Raw genomic sequence first — 18,443 nt, forward strand, 5'->3', positions numbered from 1 at the left:
GTGTGTGTTGTGTGTGTGTGTGTGTGTGTATGTGTGTACCCTGTATGGTACAGAGTGCAGAGTGTTTGGGATGCTGGGTGCTCGGTGTTCAAAGTAGAGTGTGGGTAAAGAGTGCTGGATGCGGTGCAGAGTAGACAGTGCAGGGTGAGGACCATACAGTGCAGATTAGTAGGTGCGAGGTGCACGGTGTTTAGTGGAAAGTAGAGGATGTGAGTTGCACGGTTCCTGCAGCATGCAGGGCGTCCATGGGCTCCGGGAAGCAGCCTGGGTCCCTCGAGGGACCCGGCGGGCCGAGCCCCAGGGCACGCGCGCCTGGGCGGGCTACAGCCGGCCGCCGTCCCGCCTCTCGCCGGCGCTCCCGGCCTTTCCCATCCGGCCCGCGACGCTCCGCCCGCCCCGTCCCACATGACACCGCCTCCGCCGCAAACTTTTTCCTCCCCATCCTGTCGCGGCGGGGAAGGAATGGAAGATGGCGGCCTAGGCGCAGAGTTTCCTGCCCGAGCAGCGGCGGCAGCAGCGGCGGCTCCAGTGGGCTGCGGCCAGCGCCACCATGACGCGCTGGGTCCCCACCAAGCGAGAGGAGAAGTACGGCGTGGGTGAGCAGCGCGCCGCCCCGCGCCCGCCCCGCGCGCAACTTCCCCGCCGCGGCGCCCAGCCTGTTGCCGCGCGGTGCGGAGCCCGGCCCGCCCGGGGCTGGAGCCCGCGTGGGGAACCCGGGGACCCTCCGGGGTCCACCGTGCTCCTCATTCCCGCGCATTCGCTCTGTCGTAGTCCCGTGTGCTCCTGCGTGCGCGGGGCTCCCGGGGTCATTGTTTGTGTGCGTTTTGGCTTCTTCGGGAAACTTCTGTTTGGCATCCGGGACTCCGGGTGGACACTTTTCATTGTGCAGCGCTCGGATCTGTGAAGCCTCCTTTTCTCGCGTGAGGAGTGGCTGCGCCTCCCGGGTTGGGTCGGTGCCGCCTTTCCCGCCCTGGATGGTAGGGGACACTCAGGCGCTCCTGTGTCCCCGGGGCTCTGGAAACGGACCTCGAGGGCGGGGACCTGGTTTTGCCTTTGTCGCTTCCCTAGGGGGTAGAAGGAGTAGGGTTGCAAGCTTACTTTTGATCCAAGGAGTCCCGCTTTCCTCAATGGCCAGACAGTCCCAGAGCCCTGCAGACCTTGTCTCGCCCCCCAGCTAGCCCACATCAAAAGTCAGGTCTGTCTAGGCCTCAGGGCTCGCTGGCATTCCAGATTTGACCATTCCGTTTCCAGGCTCCTGCTCTCTTTTCCCTAAGGATCCTCTGACGCCCAGCCTCACCTGAGCAGAGACTCTGACTTGCAAGCAGGCATTTCTTGGGGATTTGCAAGCAAGCATTTAGGGGAGCTTGCTGCCTTCCACCCTAAGGGCTGCCTTGGGGCACTTTCTCAGCAGCTGTCTGTTCTAGGCATGCCTTCAGCACCGTCTTGCAGGCCTAGTTCATGTCCCAGCCCGCTGTCTTTGAAAGCTTCCCGGAGACTCCAGTCTACAAGGCCGTGTCCTTCCTTTGAACTCCAGTTACTTATTTCTGTAACAAGTAGGAGATGGTGGCCATGGGGGCAGGGCTGGAGAAGCCTAGGGCCCCTACCTCCACTCTAGGCCCACACCCAGGTTTGGAGGATTTTTCCCTGCGTTGTGAACACTGGAGCTGAGCTCCACCTGTGCTTGGCCGACCTTTCAGAGGCCCATGGCAGAGCTGGGAAGGGCTGTTAGAGTCCCATCTATTTAATTTGGGATGAGGGTCCTACTTAGGATGGCTTCAGGGTGTGGGAGGTTTTCTCTTGGGGTTGCCCAGGACTGTTGAAAGAACAGCTAGAAGAGTGGCAGGGGCAAGCAGAAAGCCAGATAGTCGGGGTGCAGTTGAGGAAGGAGGGCCCTGCAGAGGACTCCCGGGTAGTGGAGAAACTTGCCCCCTGTGCTTTACCCTTGTAGCATAGTAATGGGAGCTGCTGGGTTTGAACCCTGGCAACAGTGGGTTCACATTCATCCCTGTTCTGCTGCAACTGCCACGGTGCCTTGGGATTATTGGGGAGGGGAGTCTATTTCTTTGATTTTTTTTTGTTTATTTTTTTGGGGGGGGGACAGAGTTTCACTATGTAGCCCTGGTTGGTCTGGCTTCATACAGAGGTCTACTTGTCTCTATCACCTGATTGCTAGGTTTAAAGGCATGCATCCTCACATCTGGTGGGTCGTGTCGTCGCCCCCCCCCCCCCGCCTCCCCCCCAGCATCCTCCACTCCCTTTAAGTTGGAAGACTGTTTTGTTGCCATTTGGGAGAAAGAAATAGGCAGGCTGGAGACCTCAGCAGCCTTGGGAATGAAGGGTTGTAGATAGGAAAGAAAATGGCTTGGGAGAGGTTGGGGGTGGGGGTGGGGGTGTCGGGGGGGGGGGCAGTTAGTCCAAACCTAGTTTGTAGTGCAGGGTGGTAGTGAGGTGCATACCAGTAAAGTCGGAACTTGGGAGGATCAGAAGTTGAAGTTCATCTTCTGCAGCATAATAAGTTTGAGGCCAGTCTGCGCTACGTGGGAGCGTATCTCAAAAGGAAAAAAGCTGTATTTTCTAAGCAAAAGGCCAGAAAACATTTAGCAGTGGAAACACTGTGAGTTCTTTTGTTGGGTGTGGGGACTTCACTTGAGAGAGAGGGAAACAGACACAGAGAGACAGAGAGGAGAGACAGAGAGAGAGAAGAGAGAGAGAGGGAGACAGAGACAGAGAGACAGAGAGAGAGAAGAGAGAAGAAGAGAGAGAGAGAGGGAGAGAGACAGAGAGAGACAGAGAGGAGACAGAGAGAGAGGAGAGAGAGAGAGGGAGAGAGAGACAGAGACAGAGAAAGACAGAGAGGAGATGGAGGGAGGGAGGGAGGGAGAGAGAGATATCAATCCAGCGCTGGGGTGTAGGTAGGGTGGTGGTGGCACTACATTTTGCTGTAACGTCCCCTAGAGACATGGATGTTGCCTCCAGTGCGCCTTTTGTAGTTCTGTAGTGTGGCTTTACCTGGAGAAGTTGGGGAGACATTCCTATGTAGGGGCAGGAGGGTCTCTCTCCAGAGGTGGGAAGCAAGCAGCCCAAGAGGCTGTGGCTGTCTCAGTGAAGCCATACACCCTCCCAAAGGCACTCTTGGATGTGACTTCTGACATCAAGTCTTTTGCTAATGCATTAATCTCAAAACTGTTTTTGCAGAGTTCTCACAGGAGAACTACTAAAGTGATTCCCAACCTTCCTAATGCTACGACCCTTTAACCCATTTCCTCATGCTCTGGCGACCCCCACCCCCACCAACTGTAACATTATTTTGCTGCTAATTCATGACTGTGATTTTGCTATTGTTATGAATCATAATGTAAATATCTGATATGCAGGATATCTGACATGTGACCCCACACCCGGAGCCATGCTCACAGGTTGAGAACCGTTGGTCTAGGTGATGGTTTTGCCAGGAAATTCGAGCAAAAGTGTGAAAGGTTGTCGGGTGTAGGAGAAAGTGGACCCGTGTCTCTCTTCACCAGGATGGGATAAGACAGCTGAGCTTGGGTGTAACAGGCATCAGAAGGCACCTTGAAGGTTAGCGTCTCCATGTGTCAGAGTTGGGGGGACACCCCAGCTCTCTGCGTGTCTGACAGTCTGTACTGGGAGGATCCTAGTGGCTCATAGGACAGATGCTCCCTGGGGAGGTTGCAAGTTCTTATATGCAGGCTGATTGGCTGTTTCTCCCTAAGGGAGAGTTACTAAAGATCCCCCATACTAACTCGAGCCTTCTCTTTGGTAGCCTTAACAACAGGCCTGTGTTTCTCTCCTGAGGCTCTGGTGGGTGGACCCTGCTTCCACTCCAGCCACTTGGCCCGTGCATGAATCACGAGGGAGAAGGAAAATGATCAAACGCCATCGCTTTTGGAAACATGAATCACAGCTCATTGTTCGGATGAGCTTGGGGACTCTTGGAAGCATTGTTTGTAAATGAGATGCTGTAGTGATTTATTTATTTATTCCGGAAAATCGAGATGAGCGTAAAGGGCTGATGTGTGGCTCTTGCCAGGGCAGGAAGTGGGGGTTCCCATGATTCATTTTGTAGGGGCTGCTGCTTGTATAGGCTGCCAGCTGGCTTCCCCCCTAACTCCTGGGCTTGGTTTGGTGGGCCGTGTTCAGGGGATTGGCTTATTCACGCAGGTATAAACTTTGAGTTAGCTGTCACACCAAGGGCTTGGCTAGATGATCTTTCCCATCATCCCAGCTATGGCAGGGTCCTGTGTTCTAGAATTAATACGTTTTGATGGATCCTGTTTGTCAGATTCAGCGTGGGCTAGAAGCACACTTAGGGACAGTGTGTTCACAGTTGCGGAAGGTGGCCCACAGCCTTGTGCACAGCCTGATCTCTACCCTGTGAGTTGTGATATGCTGATACCGAAGAGAGGCTTTGCAGTGTGATTGAGCCTATGAAGTATGGGATGGGGTCACATGGGCTCTGGGAGCTTGGCTGGCAGGTCTTGGCAGAGGGAGTGGGAAAGAGAGACATGTTGAATGGGAAGCTAGGTCCCACACCAGAGAAGGACTTGATGAGCAGTTGCAGGAAGATGTAGGGGTTCACTTGCAGGGACTAGACTGAGGTCCCAGAAAGCTAAGGACTACCAGGCAGTGTGGGCTCATAAAACTGTATGATTCTGCAAACATCCCAGATGAGCTTGGAAGTCGATTCCTCCTGCAGTCTCCTGGTGGGTGCCTTGCTGGCCAGGCTTTTGTTTGAGACCCACAGCCACTGGGCCTCTACAGAAGTGTGGAGCCATGCATTTGAGTAAGCTTAAGGGGATCTAACTAGGGTAGTTTGTTATGGCAGTAGTAGAAAACCAGAGCCTATGATGTGGACAGCGACATGGGTTCGTGAGCTCTGTTAGTTGCAGGGAAGATAGTGGGGCCAGCATTCCTCACCCCTCCTCTTTCAGGCAGAGAACCCCAGGAGGAAGAGGGCATTGGGAAGGTATATTATCCTTGGCGCTTGCTGTTGTTTTACTTTTAAGAAAACATTATTATATTTATTTGTGTGTGCATGCATGCGCCAGGCGCCATGCATGGTGCACACATGCGTGCCGTAGGGCAGTGTATAGGAGTTGGTTCTTCCCTTCCACTGTGTGGGTCCACTGGGGATCAAGCTCTGGTCATCACCCTCAGTGCCTTTCACCGCCTGACCTATCTTGCCGGCCTCCATTTATTTGCTATTTACTAAGGGACAACTTTAAGCCAGCCCTTGGGAGGCAGAGGCAGGTGGATTTCTGAGTTCTAGGCCAGCCTGCTCTACAGAGTGAGTTCCAGGACAGCCAGGGCTATACAGAGAAACCCTGTCTCGAAAAACCAAAAAAAAAAAAAAAAAAAAAAAAAAAAAAGAAAGAAATGTAATGAGGAAGTTGGGCGTGAGAGCACACACCTGCCTTTAATCCCAGCACTTGGAGGCAGAGGCAGGCAATCTGAGTTTCTGCTCAGCCTGGGCTACACAGTGAGATCCTGGACAGTCAAAGGTACATAGTGAGACTATCTTGAAAAAAGTCAAAATGCCAAAGGCAAGGGAAAGAGAGATGGGGGGCTGGTGATGTGATGATGAGGGACTTCCTACTTAGATGGAACGAACACCCATAGTCCTTAGGAAATTGATTTTCTTTTCCTTTCTTATATTATACTATACTATACTATACTATACTATACTATACTATACTATATTATATTTTTTGAGACAGAATCTTACTGTATTGCTCAGGCTGGCCTAACTTTGTGGCCCAGGCAAGTGATTCTTAAAATCCTGCTTGGTCAGTATGAAACATGGGGTGTGTTCTTGTTGGCTTGGTCTTTGCTTCAAAGAACACCCAAAGACCCCTGGGAGGGCAGGGAGTAGTGGTAGAGGCCTCATTCATTACCCAGAGTGCTGAGCTGGCCGCTACTTAGGGATAAAACATTCGATTGGATCCTAAGTAAGTTAGAACGCACACATTTCAGTCACTGGAGTTGCAGGGAAACTGAATTAGGGCACGGATTATATTTATCCAAATCCGATTTTACTTTGAAACTCAAATGTTTTAAATGCATTGTTATACCATCACTCTAGAATATTACCTGTCTGAACAGGATTGTGTTAGGGTGTGGGAATCAGTTTCAGGCTGGTTCTGGGTCACTCCTGTGGCTGCAGGCAGTGAAGGCAGGGACCAGAGAAGAGCTGAGTTCTCTGGGCGGATATAAGGGAACTCAGCAGCTTTTTTTCAGTAGTACTTGAGCTCCTCCATCCTCCCTCTCTCGTTCCTTCTCCCCCCTCCCATCTTCCCTCCCCCTGCCCTTCTGCCTCTCTCCTTCCTTTCGCCCCCCCCCCTTCATTAAAGTTGGCATTTTCAAGCAATGTGGCCACATGCAGTCATACAAAAAGTAAGAACATAAAGGGGTCTTTTACTCACTTTTTCAGTTTGCTTCCCACCAGACTGGTTATACAGTCACTGAGCCAGGGTCTGGATGTCGATGCAGTCAAGCTGCAGTGTCCCCAGGCCTCTCATGCTGTCCTTTAGCAGCCACTGCTACTTCAGTACTCCCCAAGACCTGGCAATTGTTAGTCTGTCCTGTGGCTAGACTTCTGCATTTCAAGTGGATTCCTACAGTAGACAGCCTCCACTGGTCTTTGTGCACGCAGGGGCTTCTCCGTCTTTGGTCCACCAGGTTGTTGTGTCTGTCGTCCAGTTCCTCCCTTCTTCCTATTGAGTGTTTTGGCTGTTATGGATAAAGCTGCTCTCTCTCTGTCTCTCTCTCTCTCTCTCTTTATCTCTCTGTCTCTCTGTCTGTGTATGTCTCTCTGTGTGTGTGCATGTGTATGTTGGGGTGGGAAGGGAGATACCCAGGAATGCAAATGCCGAGTCCTGTGGTAGGTGGATAATGTGACGATTCTTCGTTTTCTTCCCATTTTGAGAGAGGGAGGGGTGGGGCCAGAGGTCAATGTCAAGTGCTTTTCCCCATCACGTTCCACCTTCTGTTTTGAGGCAGGGTCTCTTACGAGAACTGAAACTCATCATTTTGGCTAAGCAGACTGGCTACCCGGCTCCAGGGATCCCTCTGTTCCCACCCCCTTCCATCATTGCTATATTTATGGGTGCTCACTACTGTGCCTGGCCTTCATGTGGGTACCACAGCCCACATTCAGGTCCCCATGCTTTGGTGTAAGCACTTTACCTGTGAGCCTCCTCTGTGGTCCTGGCTATTTAGCTTTTAAAAGAAACTGGCAGCCTTTGCTGCACTGGCTGCGTGGGCTGCCTATACCAGCCACGTACCCCTTCCTTTCTGTCCTTCCTGCCTTTGCTGTTGTCTTTGTTCCCTTTACCCAGGCTGACTGGAGCATCAGTGTCTCAGGATAGCTGGAGTGTGTGTCTCCCCAGGGCAGCCATTCTCTGATGTCTGGATGTCATGTATGTGTGGAGGCCAGCATGTGCTGGCTGACAATGATGGAGGCGCTCCAGGGAGGGACAGCAGGGCCTGGGCCACTGACCTGAGAAGTTGTTTAGGGCTGGCCCTCAGAAGAGGTCAATGACTAAAGTTGCTTTCTGTTCGAGGATCTGAGTCTGATACCCTGGACTCCTGCAAGTTGCCCTCTGACCTCTGTGGGTACCATGATATGTGTGCCCTTCCCCCAACTAACATAAAATAATAGTATAAAGGTAATATTTTATTTACCAACAGGAAGAAGACAATTGTTCGTGTTTTCGTGGAAGGGTAGTTGTTCAGTCTGAAGGAACAGCAGGGAGGGGGTGGGGCAGTGTGACTGGCCAGCCTTGCAAGATTAGCAGTGTGTAACTGAGCTGTGGGCCACTCATCCACACGATTGCGTTTGCAATTGTTTCAGTGTGCTGGGAAGCTCTTGGGTGACTTGCTGCACTAGTTTGCTTTCTGTTGCTGTGACCAAAAGCAACTTGGGGAGGAAAGAGTTAAGGTGGCTTACAGGTTACAGTCCATCATCCAGGGAAACTGAAGCAGGAAAACAATTAGCTGGCCTTGCTCAGCTACTTTTCTTAGATAGTCCAGGCCCACCTACCTAGGGACAGCACTGCCCACAGAGGTATGAGCCCTCTCACATCAACCAGCCATCAAGTAAGTGCCCTGTAGATGTGCCACAGGCCAGCCTGGTGGATGCAGTTTCTCAAGTGAGGTTCCCTCTTCCTAGGCGTATGTAGGGTTGTGTCAAGTTGAGAACCGCTAACCAGCAAAGAGAGGAGGTGCACACCAGAGTTGGCTTTTAGCTCTGACAGGTTGCCGTCAAGCACCATCAGGTGCCACCCCCATGCACACAGCTTCCTCATGAAACCTTGACATCTTCAAGATGGAGATGCCGCAGGTGACTGGGGCAAGCCTCCGAGCCTTTTCCCAGCCTCCTTTGCACCTCTCCCAAAAGCGGGGAGAACGCTTGTTGATGTGGGGTTCAGAGGAGCTAATGCTCTCTGTAAGGCAGCTTGGAAGCACAGCTGTGGATTTGCTCCTGCTAACATGGGCAGCTCTTGGGGCTGTCATGAAGACCCACGTGCACAGGACGTGTATTAGTTTAGCGGGGCTGCTATGACCAAGCCCCTGTCTGGCTGGCAGACTGTCATCTTCACCTCATCTTACTCTGCTGTGTGTGCCCTAACCTCTCCTCCTTTAAACAAATGAGTCCAGACCTATTGAATTGGGGCTTTTATTGAAAACCTTGTTTGAGTCCAGCCACCCAATGACTGGCCTCGCTGTCCCCTCTACCCCAAGTTCCATCCTGGGGCTCTGTGGTCGTTCGAGTGAGTCTGTCCCCGTAGTGGTGCTCCTTGGGGACGCTCAGGATGTGTGGCCCTGCTGGATGAAGCGTCTGAGGTGGGCTTGGAGAGCAGAGGCTTCTTTTTTCTTCTTGTTTGTTCCCTCTGCTTTTTGTTTGTGATTGAAGATGTGATCTCCCAGCTTGCTCTTGTCTGCTCCTAGCTGCCATGTCTGCCTGCTGCCACGCCACCCTGCCATTTGGGGGATAGACTCTCGTCTCTCTGGAACCACAAGCCCAAATAAACTCTTCCTTCTCTAAGTTGTCTTGGTCATATTTTATCACAGCAACAGAAAAGAGCATAATAGGTTTAAAGTGAGATTGTAACTCCAGCGTTCAGATGTTCAGGCTCCCGACCCAGCCCTCAGCAGTGTACCTTAAGACTCAGCTGAGTTTCCTTTGTCTTCATGGCCCCTGGGCTTTGTTTTGTTCTTTCCTGTAAGGTTCCCGGAGGGATGTGGCAGATGAAATGTCCTTGGGTCAGCCTGGAAGTCAGCAGCAGAGTTTGTGCCAGAACAATGCGCTCGCTCAGGCAGTTTTAGACCTGAATGTGAGCAGTATTTGGTGCTGTTGTTTTTCTCAAGCCTCACTGGGCCTGGGCGCTCACACACCCTGCTCAGATTCATTTCCCGGTTCTCAGAAGGTGTGTTTTTGTGACAGGAGCCAGCTGCACTGTGCTTCCTGAATCCCAGCTCTGCAGCAGTGACAGGGATGGCCTTTGGTGCTGGGACTGCACCTTTGCTACTGTCCGTGGACTGCACACTGTCTGTTCCAGGGACTGCCTTACGTACTGCACTGGGAGCCTAGCTTCTCTCCCCTAGGCAAACTCACAAGGCTCTCAGTGATGTGGCACCACGGAGTCACAGGGGAGCTAAAGGGGCAGGGAAGGGACTGGCCTTGGGACAAATAAATGCCTCCAATTTTGTGATAATTTTGAAGCCGTGCTGGCTCTGTGCCTACCAAGTAAGTCACCACAGCTGCACCCAAGAGGGAATCTGGGTACAAGCACACTGGCACCCTCCGCCTTCAGCAGGCAGGTGGGAGAGCAAGTTACATTTTCTCGTGGGTGCCTGTGGTGCTTAGCATGTGGTGGAGGACATTAAGCACGCTCACTTTTGGAGGCACAGAGAGCCTTGTTGTGGATTTATTCATTTTTTTTGGTAGTTGCCTTTTGAGACAAAGTTTTAGTTTGTAGTCTGCTGCCCTAGACCTCACTGTGCCACCTAGGCCAGCCTCACAATCTCCTAAGTAGCTGAAGATGACCTTGAACTCCCGACCCTCAGGCCTCCACTTCCCGAGTGCTGCAAACACAGGTGTTCTTCCCCACACCTGTTTTGATGTTGTTGTTTGTTTGTTTAGTCATTGTTTTGTAGCTTTGGCAGCTTCTCTCAGGAGAGTGAGAGGTGAAACTGGGTGAGCTTTAGAGAGTATTACTGAGTTGGCCTGAGTGGCTATAGTTCTTTCTGGTTTCTCAGGGGACCATAAAAGTACAGGGTATAGGCTCAGCTTGACGTTGTCACTGTGTCTCCGAAAGTGTCCCTCAGCCTTTCCCAGGTGCTGTTTAAAGCTGTGATTTGCCATTACCTTGGGAGTGCCTCACACAATTTGTGTGCCACCCTGAGTGATTTGTTTAACAGAATCACATTAGATAAGCTTGTAGAGAAATGTAACAGTCACGATTTCCTTTCTGCATCTGGCTGCTTGCTAGCTGCTCTCGCAAGTGTTCTGGCTATTATGTTGCCTTTTTTAAAATTTTTTTAACCCCCCCCCCCTTTTTTTTTGATATAGGGTGTCACTATGTAACCCTGGCTAGCCTGGAACTTTATACATAGACTAGGCTGGCCTCAGACTCACAGGGATCTATCTGCCTGCTTCTGGCTGGACAGTGCATTCTGCTGGCTTCATACAGTTAAAGTTTGCTTTATGTTGGTGTCACACAGGTTCACAGCTCTCTGCCTCACCCACAGCAGGTAGGTGGAGAAGGAGGAACCCAGAAGTTGGTAGTCCTGCCCACCCACGCCTGTTGACACTTTCTATTAATCAGGATGTAGATTGGAATGGGCCCTTTGGCATCACTGATCATGAGCAGTTTGAATGTACTTCACCTCATCTTTTATTTTTGAAACGCAATGGTAAACAGTTGTTTGCTTTCCCCAGAAATGAGAAGAGATGCAGCTGAGAACTGAGGCCGTGTTTGGTGTCTGTGGGTTTCAAGATGATCCACATCTTGCTGAGTCCAGGAAGCAAAGCCTTAAGCGTCTTTTCTGTATTGACCCTCCCTATCTTCCTTCCCTTTTCTTACTTTTCTCTTCTCTCCTTCTTACCTTCTTCCTCCCTTCCCTCCTCCTTTTCTTACTCTCCGTCCCTTCTCCCTCCCCCCATCTCCATCTTCTTTCTTCACTTTCCCCTTCCCTCTTCTCCTCTCCTCACTATACTTTTCTGTTCTGTTTCCCCTCTCCCTCCTCCCTGTCTTCCTCTCCTTTTCCCTTCCTTCCTGTTCAGTTTCTTCTCCCTTCACTGATTCCTTCGTCCCTGACCTTTTCCCCTCTCTCCCTTCTCCTCCTTCTCCTTCCTGTCCCCCATTCTTTTTTCCTCCCTTCCTTCTTCCCTTCCTTCCTTTTTTCCTCCCTCCCTTCTTCCCTGCCTTCCTCCAGTCCTTCTCCCCCCAACTCCCTTCTGTTTGTTTCTCAGCTCTGTTGGGTACGGGTGGTACAGAGTTGTCCTTCTGGGTCTCATATTCTAGCACAGTCCCCAGTCTGAACCCGTCACAGCCAATGTTGTGTCAGAAATTGGGATGTCGTGATGTGGACAGACAGGTACGAGTAGGTGGCTCATGTACGTTCCAGACCTCACCCTGCACAGTTCTGGGCGACACCCAGGAATCTTGTTGAGTATGTAGATACAGTGGCAATGGGGTGTGGACATGCCTGATGCAGGGACCCTGCTGTCTACTCAGGCTGGGGTTCTGCCACTGAGTGAGTTCTCATTGGGTTCTGGAGCTTTGGGGATTTCTAGGGGATCAGTAATGAATGAACTATGGGTGTTACCTGTTTTCATGGTGGCCCCATGTCCTGTTGTCCTTGGTTTGGCACATTTGTGCCTGATTCTGCTCAGTTCCCAGCTTTGTAGGGCTTGTCCTGTCTGCCCTGACTATTCCTCTTGCTCTGAGCCAGGCTGCGGGGATAGATGGGAGGGAAGATTGAGGATCTATTGTGAATGATTCTGATTCCCCAGACCCTGACGGGAAGGATGGAATGAGGAGGGGACATAGACAGGATGGGAGCCAGCAGGTGTGTCTCCCTGGGCTCTTGAAGCTTTGTTTCCTTTTCCGGAATCCCCATAGGCAGTGTTGGGGACGGACCTCTGCGGCTGGGGCATAGCCTTCATAGCTCAGGCCGGGAGCCAGCTGCCTCCATCTGAGAAGGAGAGACCTAGCTCTTCCTGCACTGTCCACATAGGGAGCTTAAGCTGCCTGCGAGATAGAACGAAGAAGAAATGTCTGCAGGCAGACCCCGTAGTTGGCTTCTGTACCCCACCCTTTAAGGATGTCCCCTCAGCCTCCCTGTTTCTCAGGTTGTACACCCCTTGTGCTGAGTGTGAATGATGGAAATTTTTACCTCAGGAAAACACTCTGTGATCACAGGAGCTAACTCATGTCAAGCAGGGTGCTCAGCCTGGTTACTTCTCACTTCCTGGGCTTGGTCAGTCTTTGTCACAAGAGCTATCCTGAGCCTTGAAGGATGCACTTTCTGTCTCTGGGTGGGAACCCCCCCCTCCCCCCCCCCCCACCCCATGTCTCAGTCATTGCTAAGCATTTCCTAGGGGAAGATGGCCAAGCTCTGACTTGTTTTCTGTTGCTCCTGCTGCTCTTCCTGCTGCTCTTCCTGCTGCTCCTCTGCTGTTCCTGCTGCTCCTGCTCCTGCTGCTGCTCCTGCTGCTGCTCCTGCTACTCGTGCTACTCCTACTGCTCCTGTTACTCCTGCTACTCCTACTGCTCCTGTTACTCCTGCTACCTCTGCTACTCCTGTTGCTCCTACTGCTTCTGCTGCTCCTGCTGCTGTTGCTCCTTTTGCTCCTGCTACTCCTGCTGTTCCTGCTACTCCTGTTACTCCTACTGTTCCTGCTGCTCCTGCTGCTGTTGCTCCTGCTACTCCCGCTGCTCTCACTGTCAGCAAAGTGTCTCTCTGTGCCACTGACCTTGCACTATGTTCTAGTTATTTCTTCTGTCACTGTGATCAACACCAAGACCAAAAGCAACTAGGAGAGGGAAAGGTTTATTTCATCTTACACTTCAGTCAACGTTCATTACTGAGGAAGTCAGGGCAGGAATTCAAGGCAGGAACCTGGAGGCAGGGACTAAAGCAGATATGGTGTAGGAGTGCAGCTTATTGGCTTGCTCATCTGCCTTTCCTTATAGCTCAGGCCCACCTGTTTAGGGTTGGCACAGTCCACAATGGTCTGGGCCCTCCCTTCAACAAATGAGCTACCAAGAAAATGCTCCACAGATATGTCCATGTCTTTTGTATGCTGCCACGACCTGCATGAGTTTATATGTGTAGCTGCCTTGCTGTGTCCACAAGATGAAGTTTCGTTCATGGCCGCTGGCTCTTACACCTTTCCTGCCCTGCCTCATCCAATGATCCCAAAGCTTTGGTAGAGGAGGTGCACGCGCGTGTGTGTGTATGTGTGTGTGTGTGTGTGTGTGTGTGTGTGTGTGTGTATGTAGTATGTATGTTCCCTTTAGGGCTGAGTATTTTGCAGTCTACTGTGGCTAAGTAGCTAGTTATGGGTCTCTGTTAATCATTTGCTGCAAATAGAAGCTTCTTATTTAAAAAGATTTATTTTTATTATTTTTAATTATATGTATATGTATGTGGGGGGTGGGGGTGGGGGAGAGGATGGTATACGTGATCAAGTGCCCTGGGAAGGCCAAGGGCATGGGTTTCCTCTGGAGTGGAGTGACAGGCAGTTGCAAGCTGCCTGATGTGGAAGCTGGGGCCTGAACTCAGGGCTTCTGCAAGAGCAGTGTGTGCTCCTCATTGCTGACCTCCCTCTCCAGCCCCTACATTTTTTGTCTTTAATTACATTTATTTTCATGCATGCATGTGTATGTGGGCCACTGTATGTTATGTGAAGGTCAGGGGACAACTTGTAGTAATTGGTTCATCGCTTCTACTGTATGGGGGTACTCGGGAGCAAACTCAGGTCTTGGTAACATTGCTTGAGTTATCCTACCTGGCTGTTAGAGCTCAGACAATGACCTGGGGACCAACCAGCCAGGCCTGCATTTCTTCTAAGTGTACTCAAGCCAGTCACTGGAGACCTGTCCCAGACAGTCTTGCTCAGAATTTGTTTGTTGAGACACGGTCTCATTGTGCAGCTCTGGCTGTCTTGGAACTCACTGTGTAGACCAGGCAGGCCTTGAACTTACAGAGATCTGCTTGCTTCTGCCTCCTGAGTACTGGAATTAAAGGTGTGCACCATGCCAGGGAGCTCGCAGAGTTTTATTTGTAAAAATAAAAGCACTTTCCAAGCCTCTTTTTTTATTTTTCTAAAATAATAACTTATTTTCTTTAACATAATTGACTTTACCAGGGACAAATAATGACTTAGCAGGAGGAAAATGTGATTATTTTTCTTCCAAATTGCCTCACTTCTATTAACTTAGTACGATTTATTTCAAGTCCTTTCTGTCTTGTGTGTTTGGCTGCCCATTTCTCAAAGGTGAGAGCGTGTGTTGGGCTGTTTAGCCCTCATTCTGGGCCACTGTGAACCCTTAAGTAGTTCTTGGTGGGGTGCTGCCCTAAGAACTGGCCTGGTGAGGCTACAGGGATGGAGGACCTCGGGTCAGAGTGGTTTCAGGGACTACCGTTCACAGGAGGGATGAACTTGGCCTGTGAGCCTCAAGGTGACTTCTGGTGTTTTTGCCCACAGGGTTAGTGGTCTCCTCGACCCCTGACTCTGAGGAATTTAATGCCTTGTGGTCTGATAAGCCACAGTGCCTTTTCACAGGCTTCTTTGGCTGTCTAGACGTTCTTTGTTTCCACTTGGCTTTCCACTTGGCTTTCCAGGCTCACCCTTGTCTTCCTACCCAGCTTGCAAAGCAAGGCTTTCTTATAATTCTCTCTGAAGTACCACAATTCAGTTCTCCTCCAATCCCTGTGTCCCCTGTTCCACTGCCAGGGTTGTGTAGATCCTTTCCTGTGTCCCCAGCATGTGGTGTGTGGCCCATGTGTATAGGTGAAGGGACAGCTTTTTATCTCAACAGCCCTGAGACTGGAGTCGTGTGTGTGTGTGTGTGTGTGTGTGTGTGTGTGTGTGTGTGTGTGTGTTACGTGGCTTGTGTTGCTGCTTCCAGGCTAGTGTTGGGACCCACAGAGTGGTCTAGTAGATGTATGGGGCAGTGACCTCAAAACTCTTTTCCTCTCTTGTGTCCCGGCTGTTTGAATGAGTGGACATATGGGGTGGGTAGGGTGAGTCATATTTTTATAGCTCAGATATTCTCTTGGTAAATTGGGACTATCACTTGCATTTTGGGGATTTTTATGGTCTTAGATTTTCTCCCACTGAATCTTGATACAAGGCTATTTTTCAAGTCTCGTTTGAAGATAAAAGACTTCTCCATCCAGTAATGACTAGAAGGAAGGTGAATGAATGTATAAGCGGATGCCATTTGAGTCCTGGCTCCAGCTCCACAGTGTGGCTCAAGCATGTCTGTGGTCTCAGATGATCCGTCAGTGGAGGTTCTGCCTCTGGCTTTTCCTGCCCCAAATGCGATGAAAAGACAGGTGTCAAAGGAGAGAATCGATGCCAAAGTATTTTGTAATGCCAAACATTAAACAGCTGTAGGGGACAGTTAGCAGCCTCTGTTCAAACTGAGATGGGCCGCTTTTCTTGTCCAGTTTATTTGATAAGTGTGCTAGACTTTGCATACCAAGAGGCATGGTCCAGGGTGCTTGGAGCACTGATAGAGTCACTGACAAGTGATACTGCCGGAAAATGTTATATCTATAAAAACAGTTTGCCAGCTACTCAAAAAAAAAAAAAAAATCACATATAGAAGCTCTGTAGGAATGAATCCTCCCCCTCCCCCCCATGGGTATGCTTCCTATAAAAATAATGATAGTTTAATGATGCTACACGCAAATGTTGATAGTGGCTCTGCTCCCAGTACGCAGAAGGGAACATGAGCAAGTGTCCACCTTTGATGAGTGGATAAAACAATGAAATATTACTGAGTCATAAATAGGAGTGAGGCACCCATTCATGGTACAGTGTGGAAGAGCTTGGCAAACATTAATGCTAAGAGACCATCGATAGTCACAGAAGGACATATATTGCAGGACTCTGCTGATATGTGTTATCTATAACAGGCAAATCCATAGGCAAACAGATTAATGGCTGCCTGGGGATAGAGGAGGGAAATGATTACTTAGCAGTCCGTGTTCCTTTACTGGGATGAAAATCTTTTAGAAGTAGGTGGAGGCGAGGGAGACTCACAATATTGTGAACTTCAACTGCTGTGTACCTAGACACTTTAATCTCAGCGGTGAGAAAATGAAGACTAGTCATAGCTCTTGAGCCCTGTTTAGCGTATGGGCCTCACATTGCTCACACCTGCTTATGGTCTTAGGGTGTGTGTGTGTGTGTGTGTGTATGTGTGAGTGAGTGTGTGTGCGTGCGTGTATGCACACACAGGTGCAAGTAAAGGCTGACACCAGTGTCTTCCTTGATCACTCTCCGTACACCAGTGTCTTCCTTGATCACTCTCCATTACATTTTTTCCAGACAGAGTCTTTTTCTGAACCTAGAGCTCCACTGTTTTGCAAGGTTGGCTGGCCAGCAAGAGCGTCAGGTCTGCCTGTCTCTCTATTCCCCAGTGCTGTGGTTATAGATGTTTAACACCACATCTGGCATTTTCTTTACATTGATGTTGGGACTCACAACTCAGGCCCTCATGCTTGTGTGACTGTCACATTCATTACCCACTGAATCATCTCTCTAGCACTCAGAATCTTTTTTAGAACAATTCCCATTATTTTCTTTAATACTATTTTGTGCTAGTTATGAAAAGAATGTAAACAATATAGAAAGGCATTAAACCCCAAATCTCAGAAGTCCCTATTTAGCTGTAATCAGCATTCTGAGTAGATTGCTGTCTCTGTCAACCAAAACCTATTTGCTTGTGAGGTGTTGAGGGCGGGGCCTGTCTTAGTTTCTTTTCTATTGCTGTGATAAAAATACTTTGACAAAAGCAGTTTATGGGAGGAAGGGTTATTTAGCTCACAGTTCAAGGGTCCAGTCTACCATGGTGAAGTCAAGGGAGCAGGAGCTTGAAGCAGCTGGTTGCATCATAGCTGCAATCAGGAAGCAGAGAGAGATGAGTGCTGCTGCTACTCAGCTTTCTATCTCCTGTTAATGTACTCAGCCCAGGAAATGCTGCCACCCACGGTGGGCAGGTCTTCCTAGACCCATAAAGGCAATCAAGATGACCCCCACAGGCAAGCCCAGAGCCCTGTCTCTAAGATGATTCTAGATTTTGCCCACTGACAACTATAGTGCCTGTGGTGGTTTGAATATTCTTGGCCCAGGAAGTGGCACTATTAGGAGGTATAGCTTTGTTGGAGTAGGTATGGCCTTGTTGGAGGAAGTGTGTCACTGTGGGCATGGATTTTAAGACTCTCATTCTAGCTGCCTGGAAGCCAGTCTTCTCCTAGTGGCCTTCACATAAAGATGTAGAACTCTCAGCTCCTCCTGCACCATGCCTGCCTGCATGCTGCCATGCTTCCCACGTTGATGATAATGGACTGAACCTCTGAACCTATAAGCCAGCCCTGATTAAATGTTGTCTTTATAAGAGTTGCCTTGGCCATGGTGTCTCAGCAATAAAACCTTAACTAAGAGGGTGCCTCTATCGGCGGCCTCCCTAAGAGTTGTCTTTCTTCTTCGATGTGAGGACTTGGCACAGAGAGGATGTCTGGGAACCACATATCAAACATGCTGATGCTTTCATCCTGGACTTCCAGCTTCCGGAACTGTGATGCGTTTGTTTTACTGCTGAAATAGCAGGCAGAAGAGGCCACCACATCATGCCACGTGTAAGGAGAAGCGGGTGGAAAAGCAGGAGGATCAGCCAGCAGGCCGCTTGCTCCTTCATCTGGCTGTGGACATGAGGTTTGGGAGGTAGAGCTGAGCTGGTCTGTCTCTGGAAACCTCTGTTTAGCGTCATAGGTGAGGCAAGAGACCCTTGCAGTGCTCAAGTCTGGGCTGGGGTAGGTGCAAGGTGGGTGAAAGGTTTGAAAAAGTTAGGGAACAGGAACCCAGTTCTTCAGGGTCTCCACCTCTTCAGACCTGTTGCTCCAGATTAACCAAGCGCAAAGTCTCCATTGGAAGTTTTTGTCTGACTGGCATTTGCCTGTGGGGACCAGATGTGGTCAAGGGCTCGTGGACATTTGTCTGCATGGCGTCACCCTTTGATTTCTGTGATTTATAGGCAGGAATGTGAAGGTGGGATTAGCATGGAATGAGCCTTCAGAATGAGAAATCACAGTCCTTGGAAATGAAGGATTGGGCAAACGTGTTTCTTAAGGACAGAGGTTGAGCGATAGTGGCTCACAGGGTACAGCCCCAGGACTTGTGT

The 18,443-nt window shown here is 50.2% G+C and overlaps 1 protein-coding gene across 1 annotated transcript in view; it reads left to right on the plus strand.

The window, feature by feature from the left end:
- The first annotated feature begins 438 nt into the window (after window positions 1-438).
- The window catches only part of Dock1 (dedicator of cytokinesis 1), a 502,961-nt gene continuing 484,956 nt past the window's right edge, over window positions 439-18,443 (plus strand). Inside the window, exon 1 of the mRNA NM_001033420.2 lies at window positions 439-596. Coding sequence (NP_001028592.1) covers window positions 551-596 — 46 coding nt within the window. The 5' untranslated portion in view covers window positions 439-550. The remainder of the gene's footprint in view (window positions 597-18,443) is intronic.

Source organism: Mus musculus, chromosome 7, assembly GCF_000001635.26.
Source record: "Mus musculus strain C57BL/6J chromosome 7, GRCm38.p6 C57BL/6J".
NCBI lineage: Eukaryota > Metazoa > Chordata > Mammalia > Rodentia > Muridae > Mus > Mus musculus.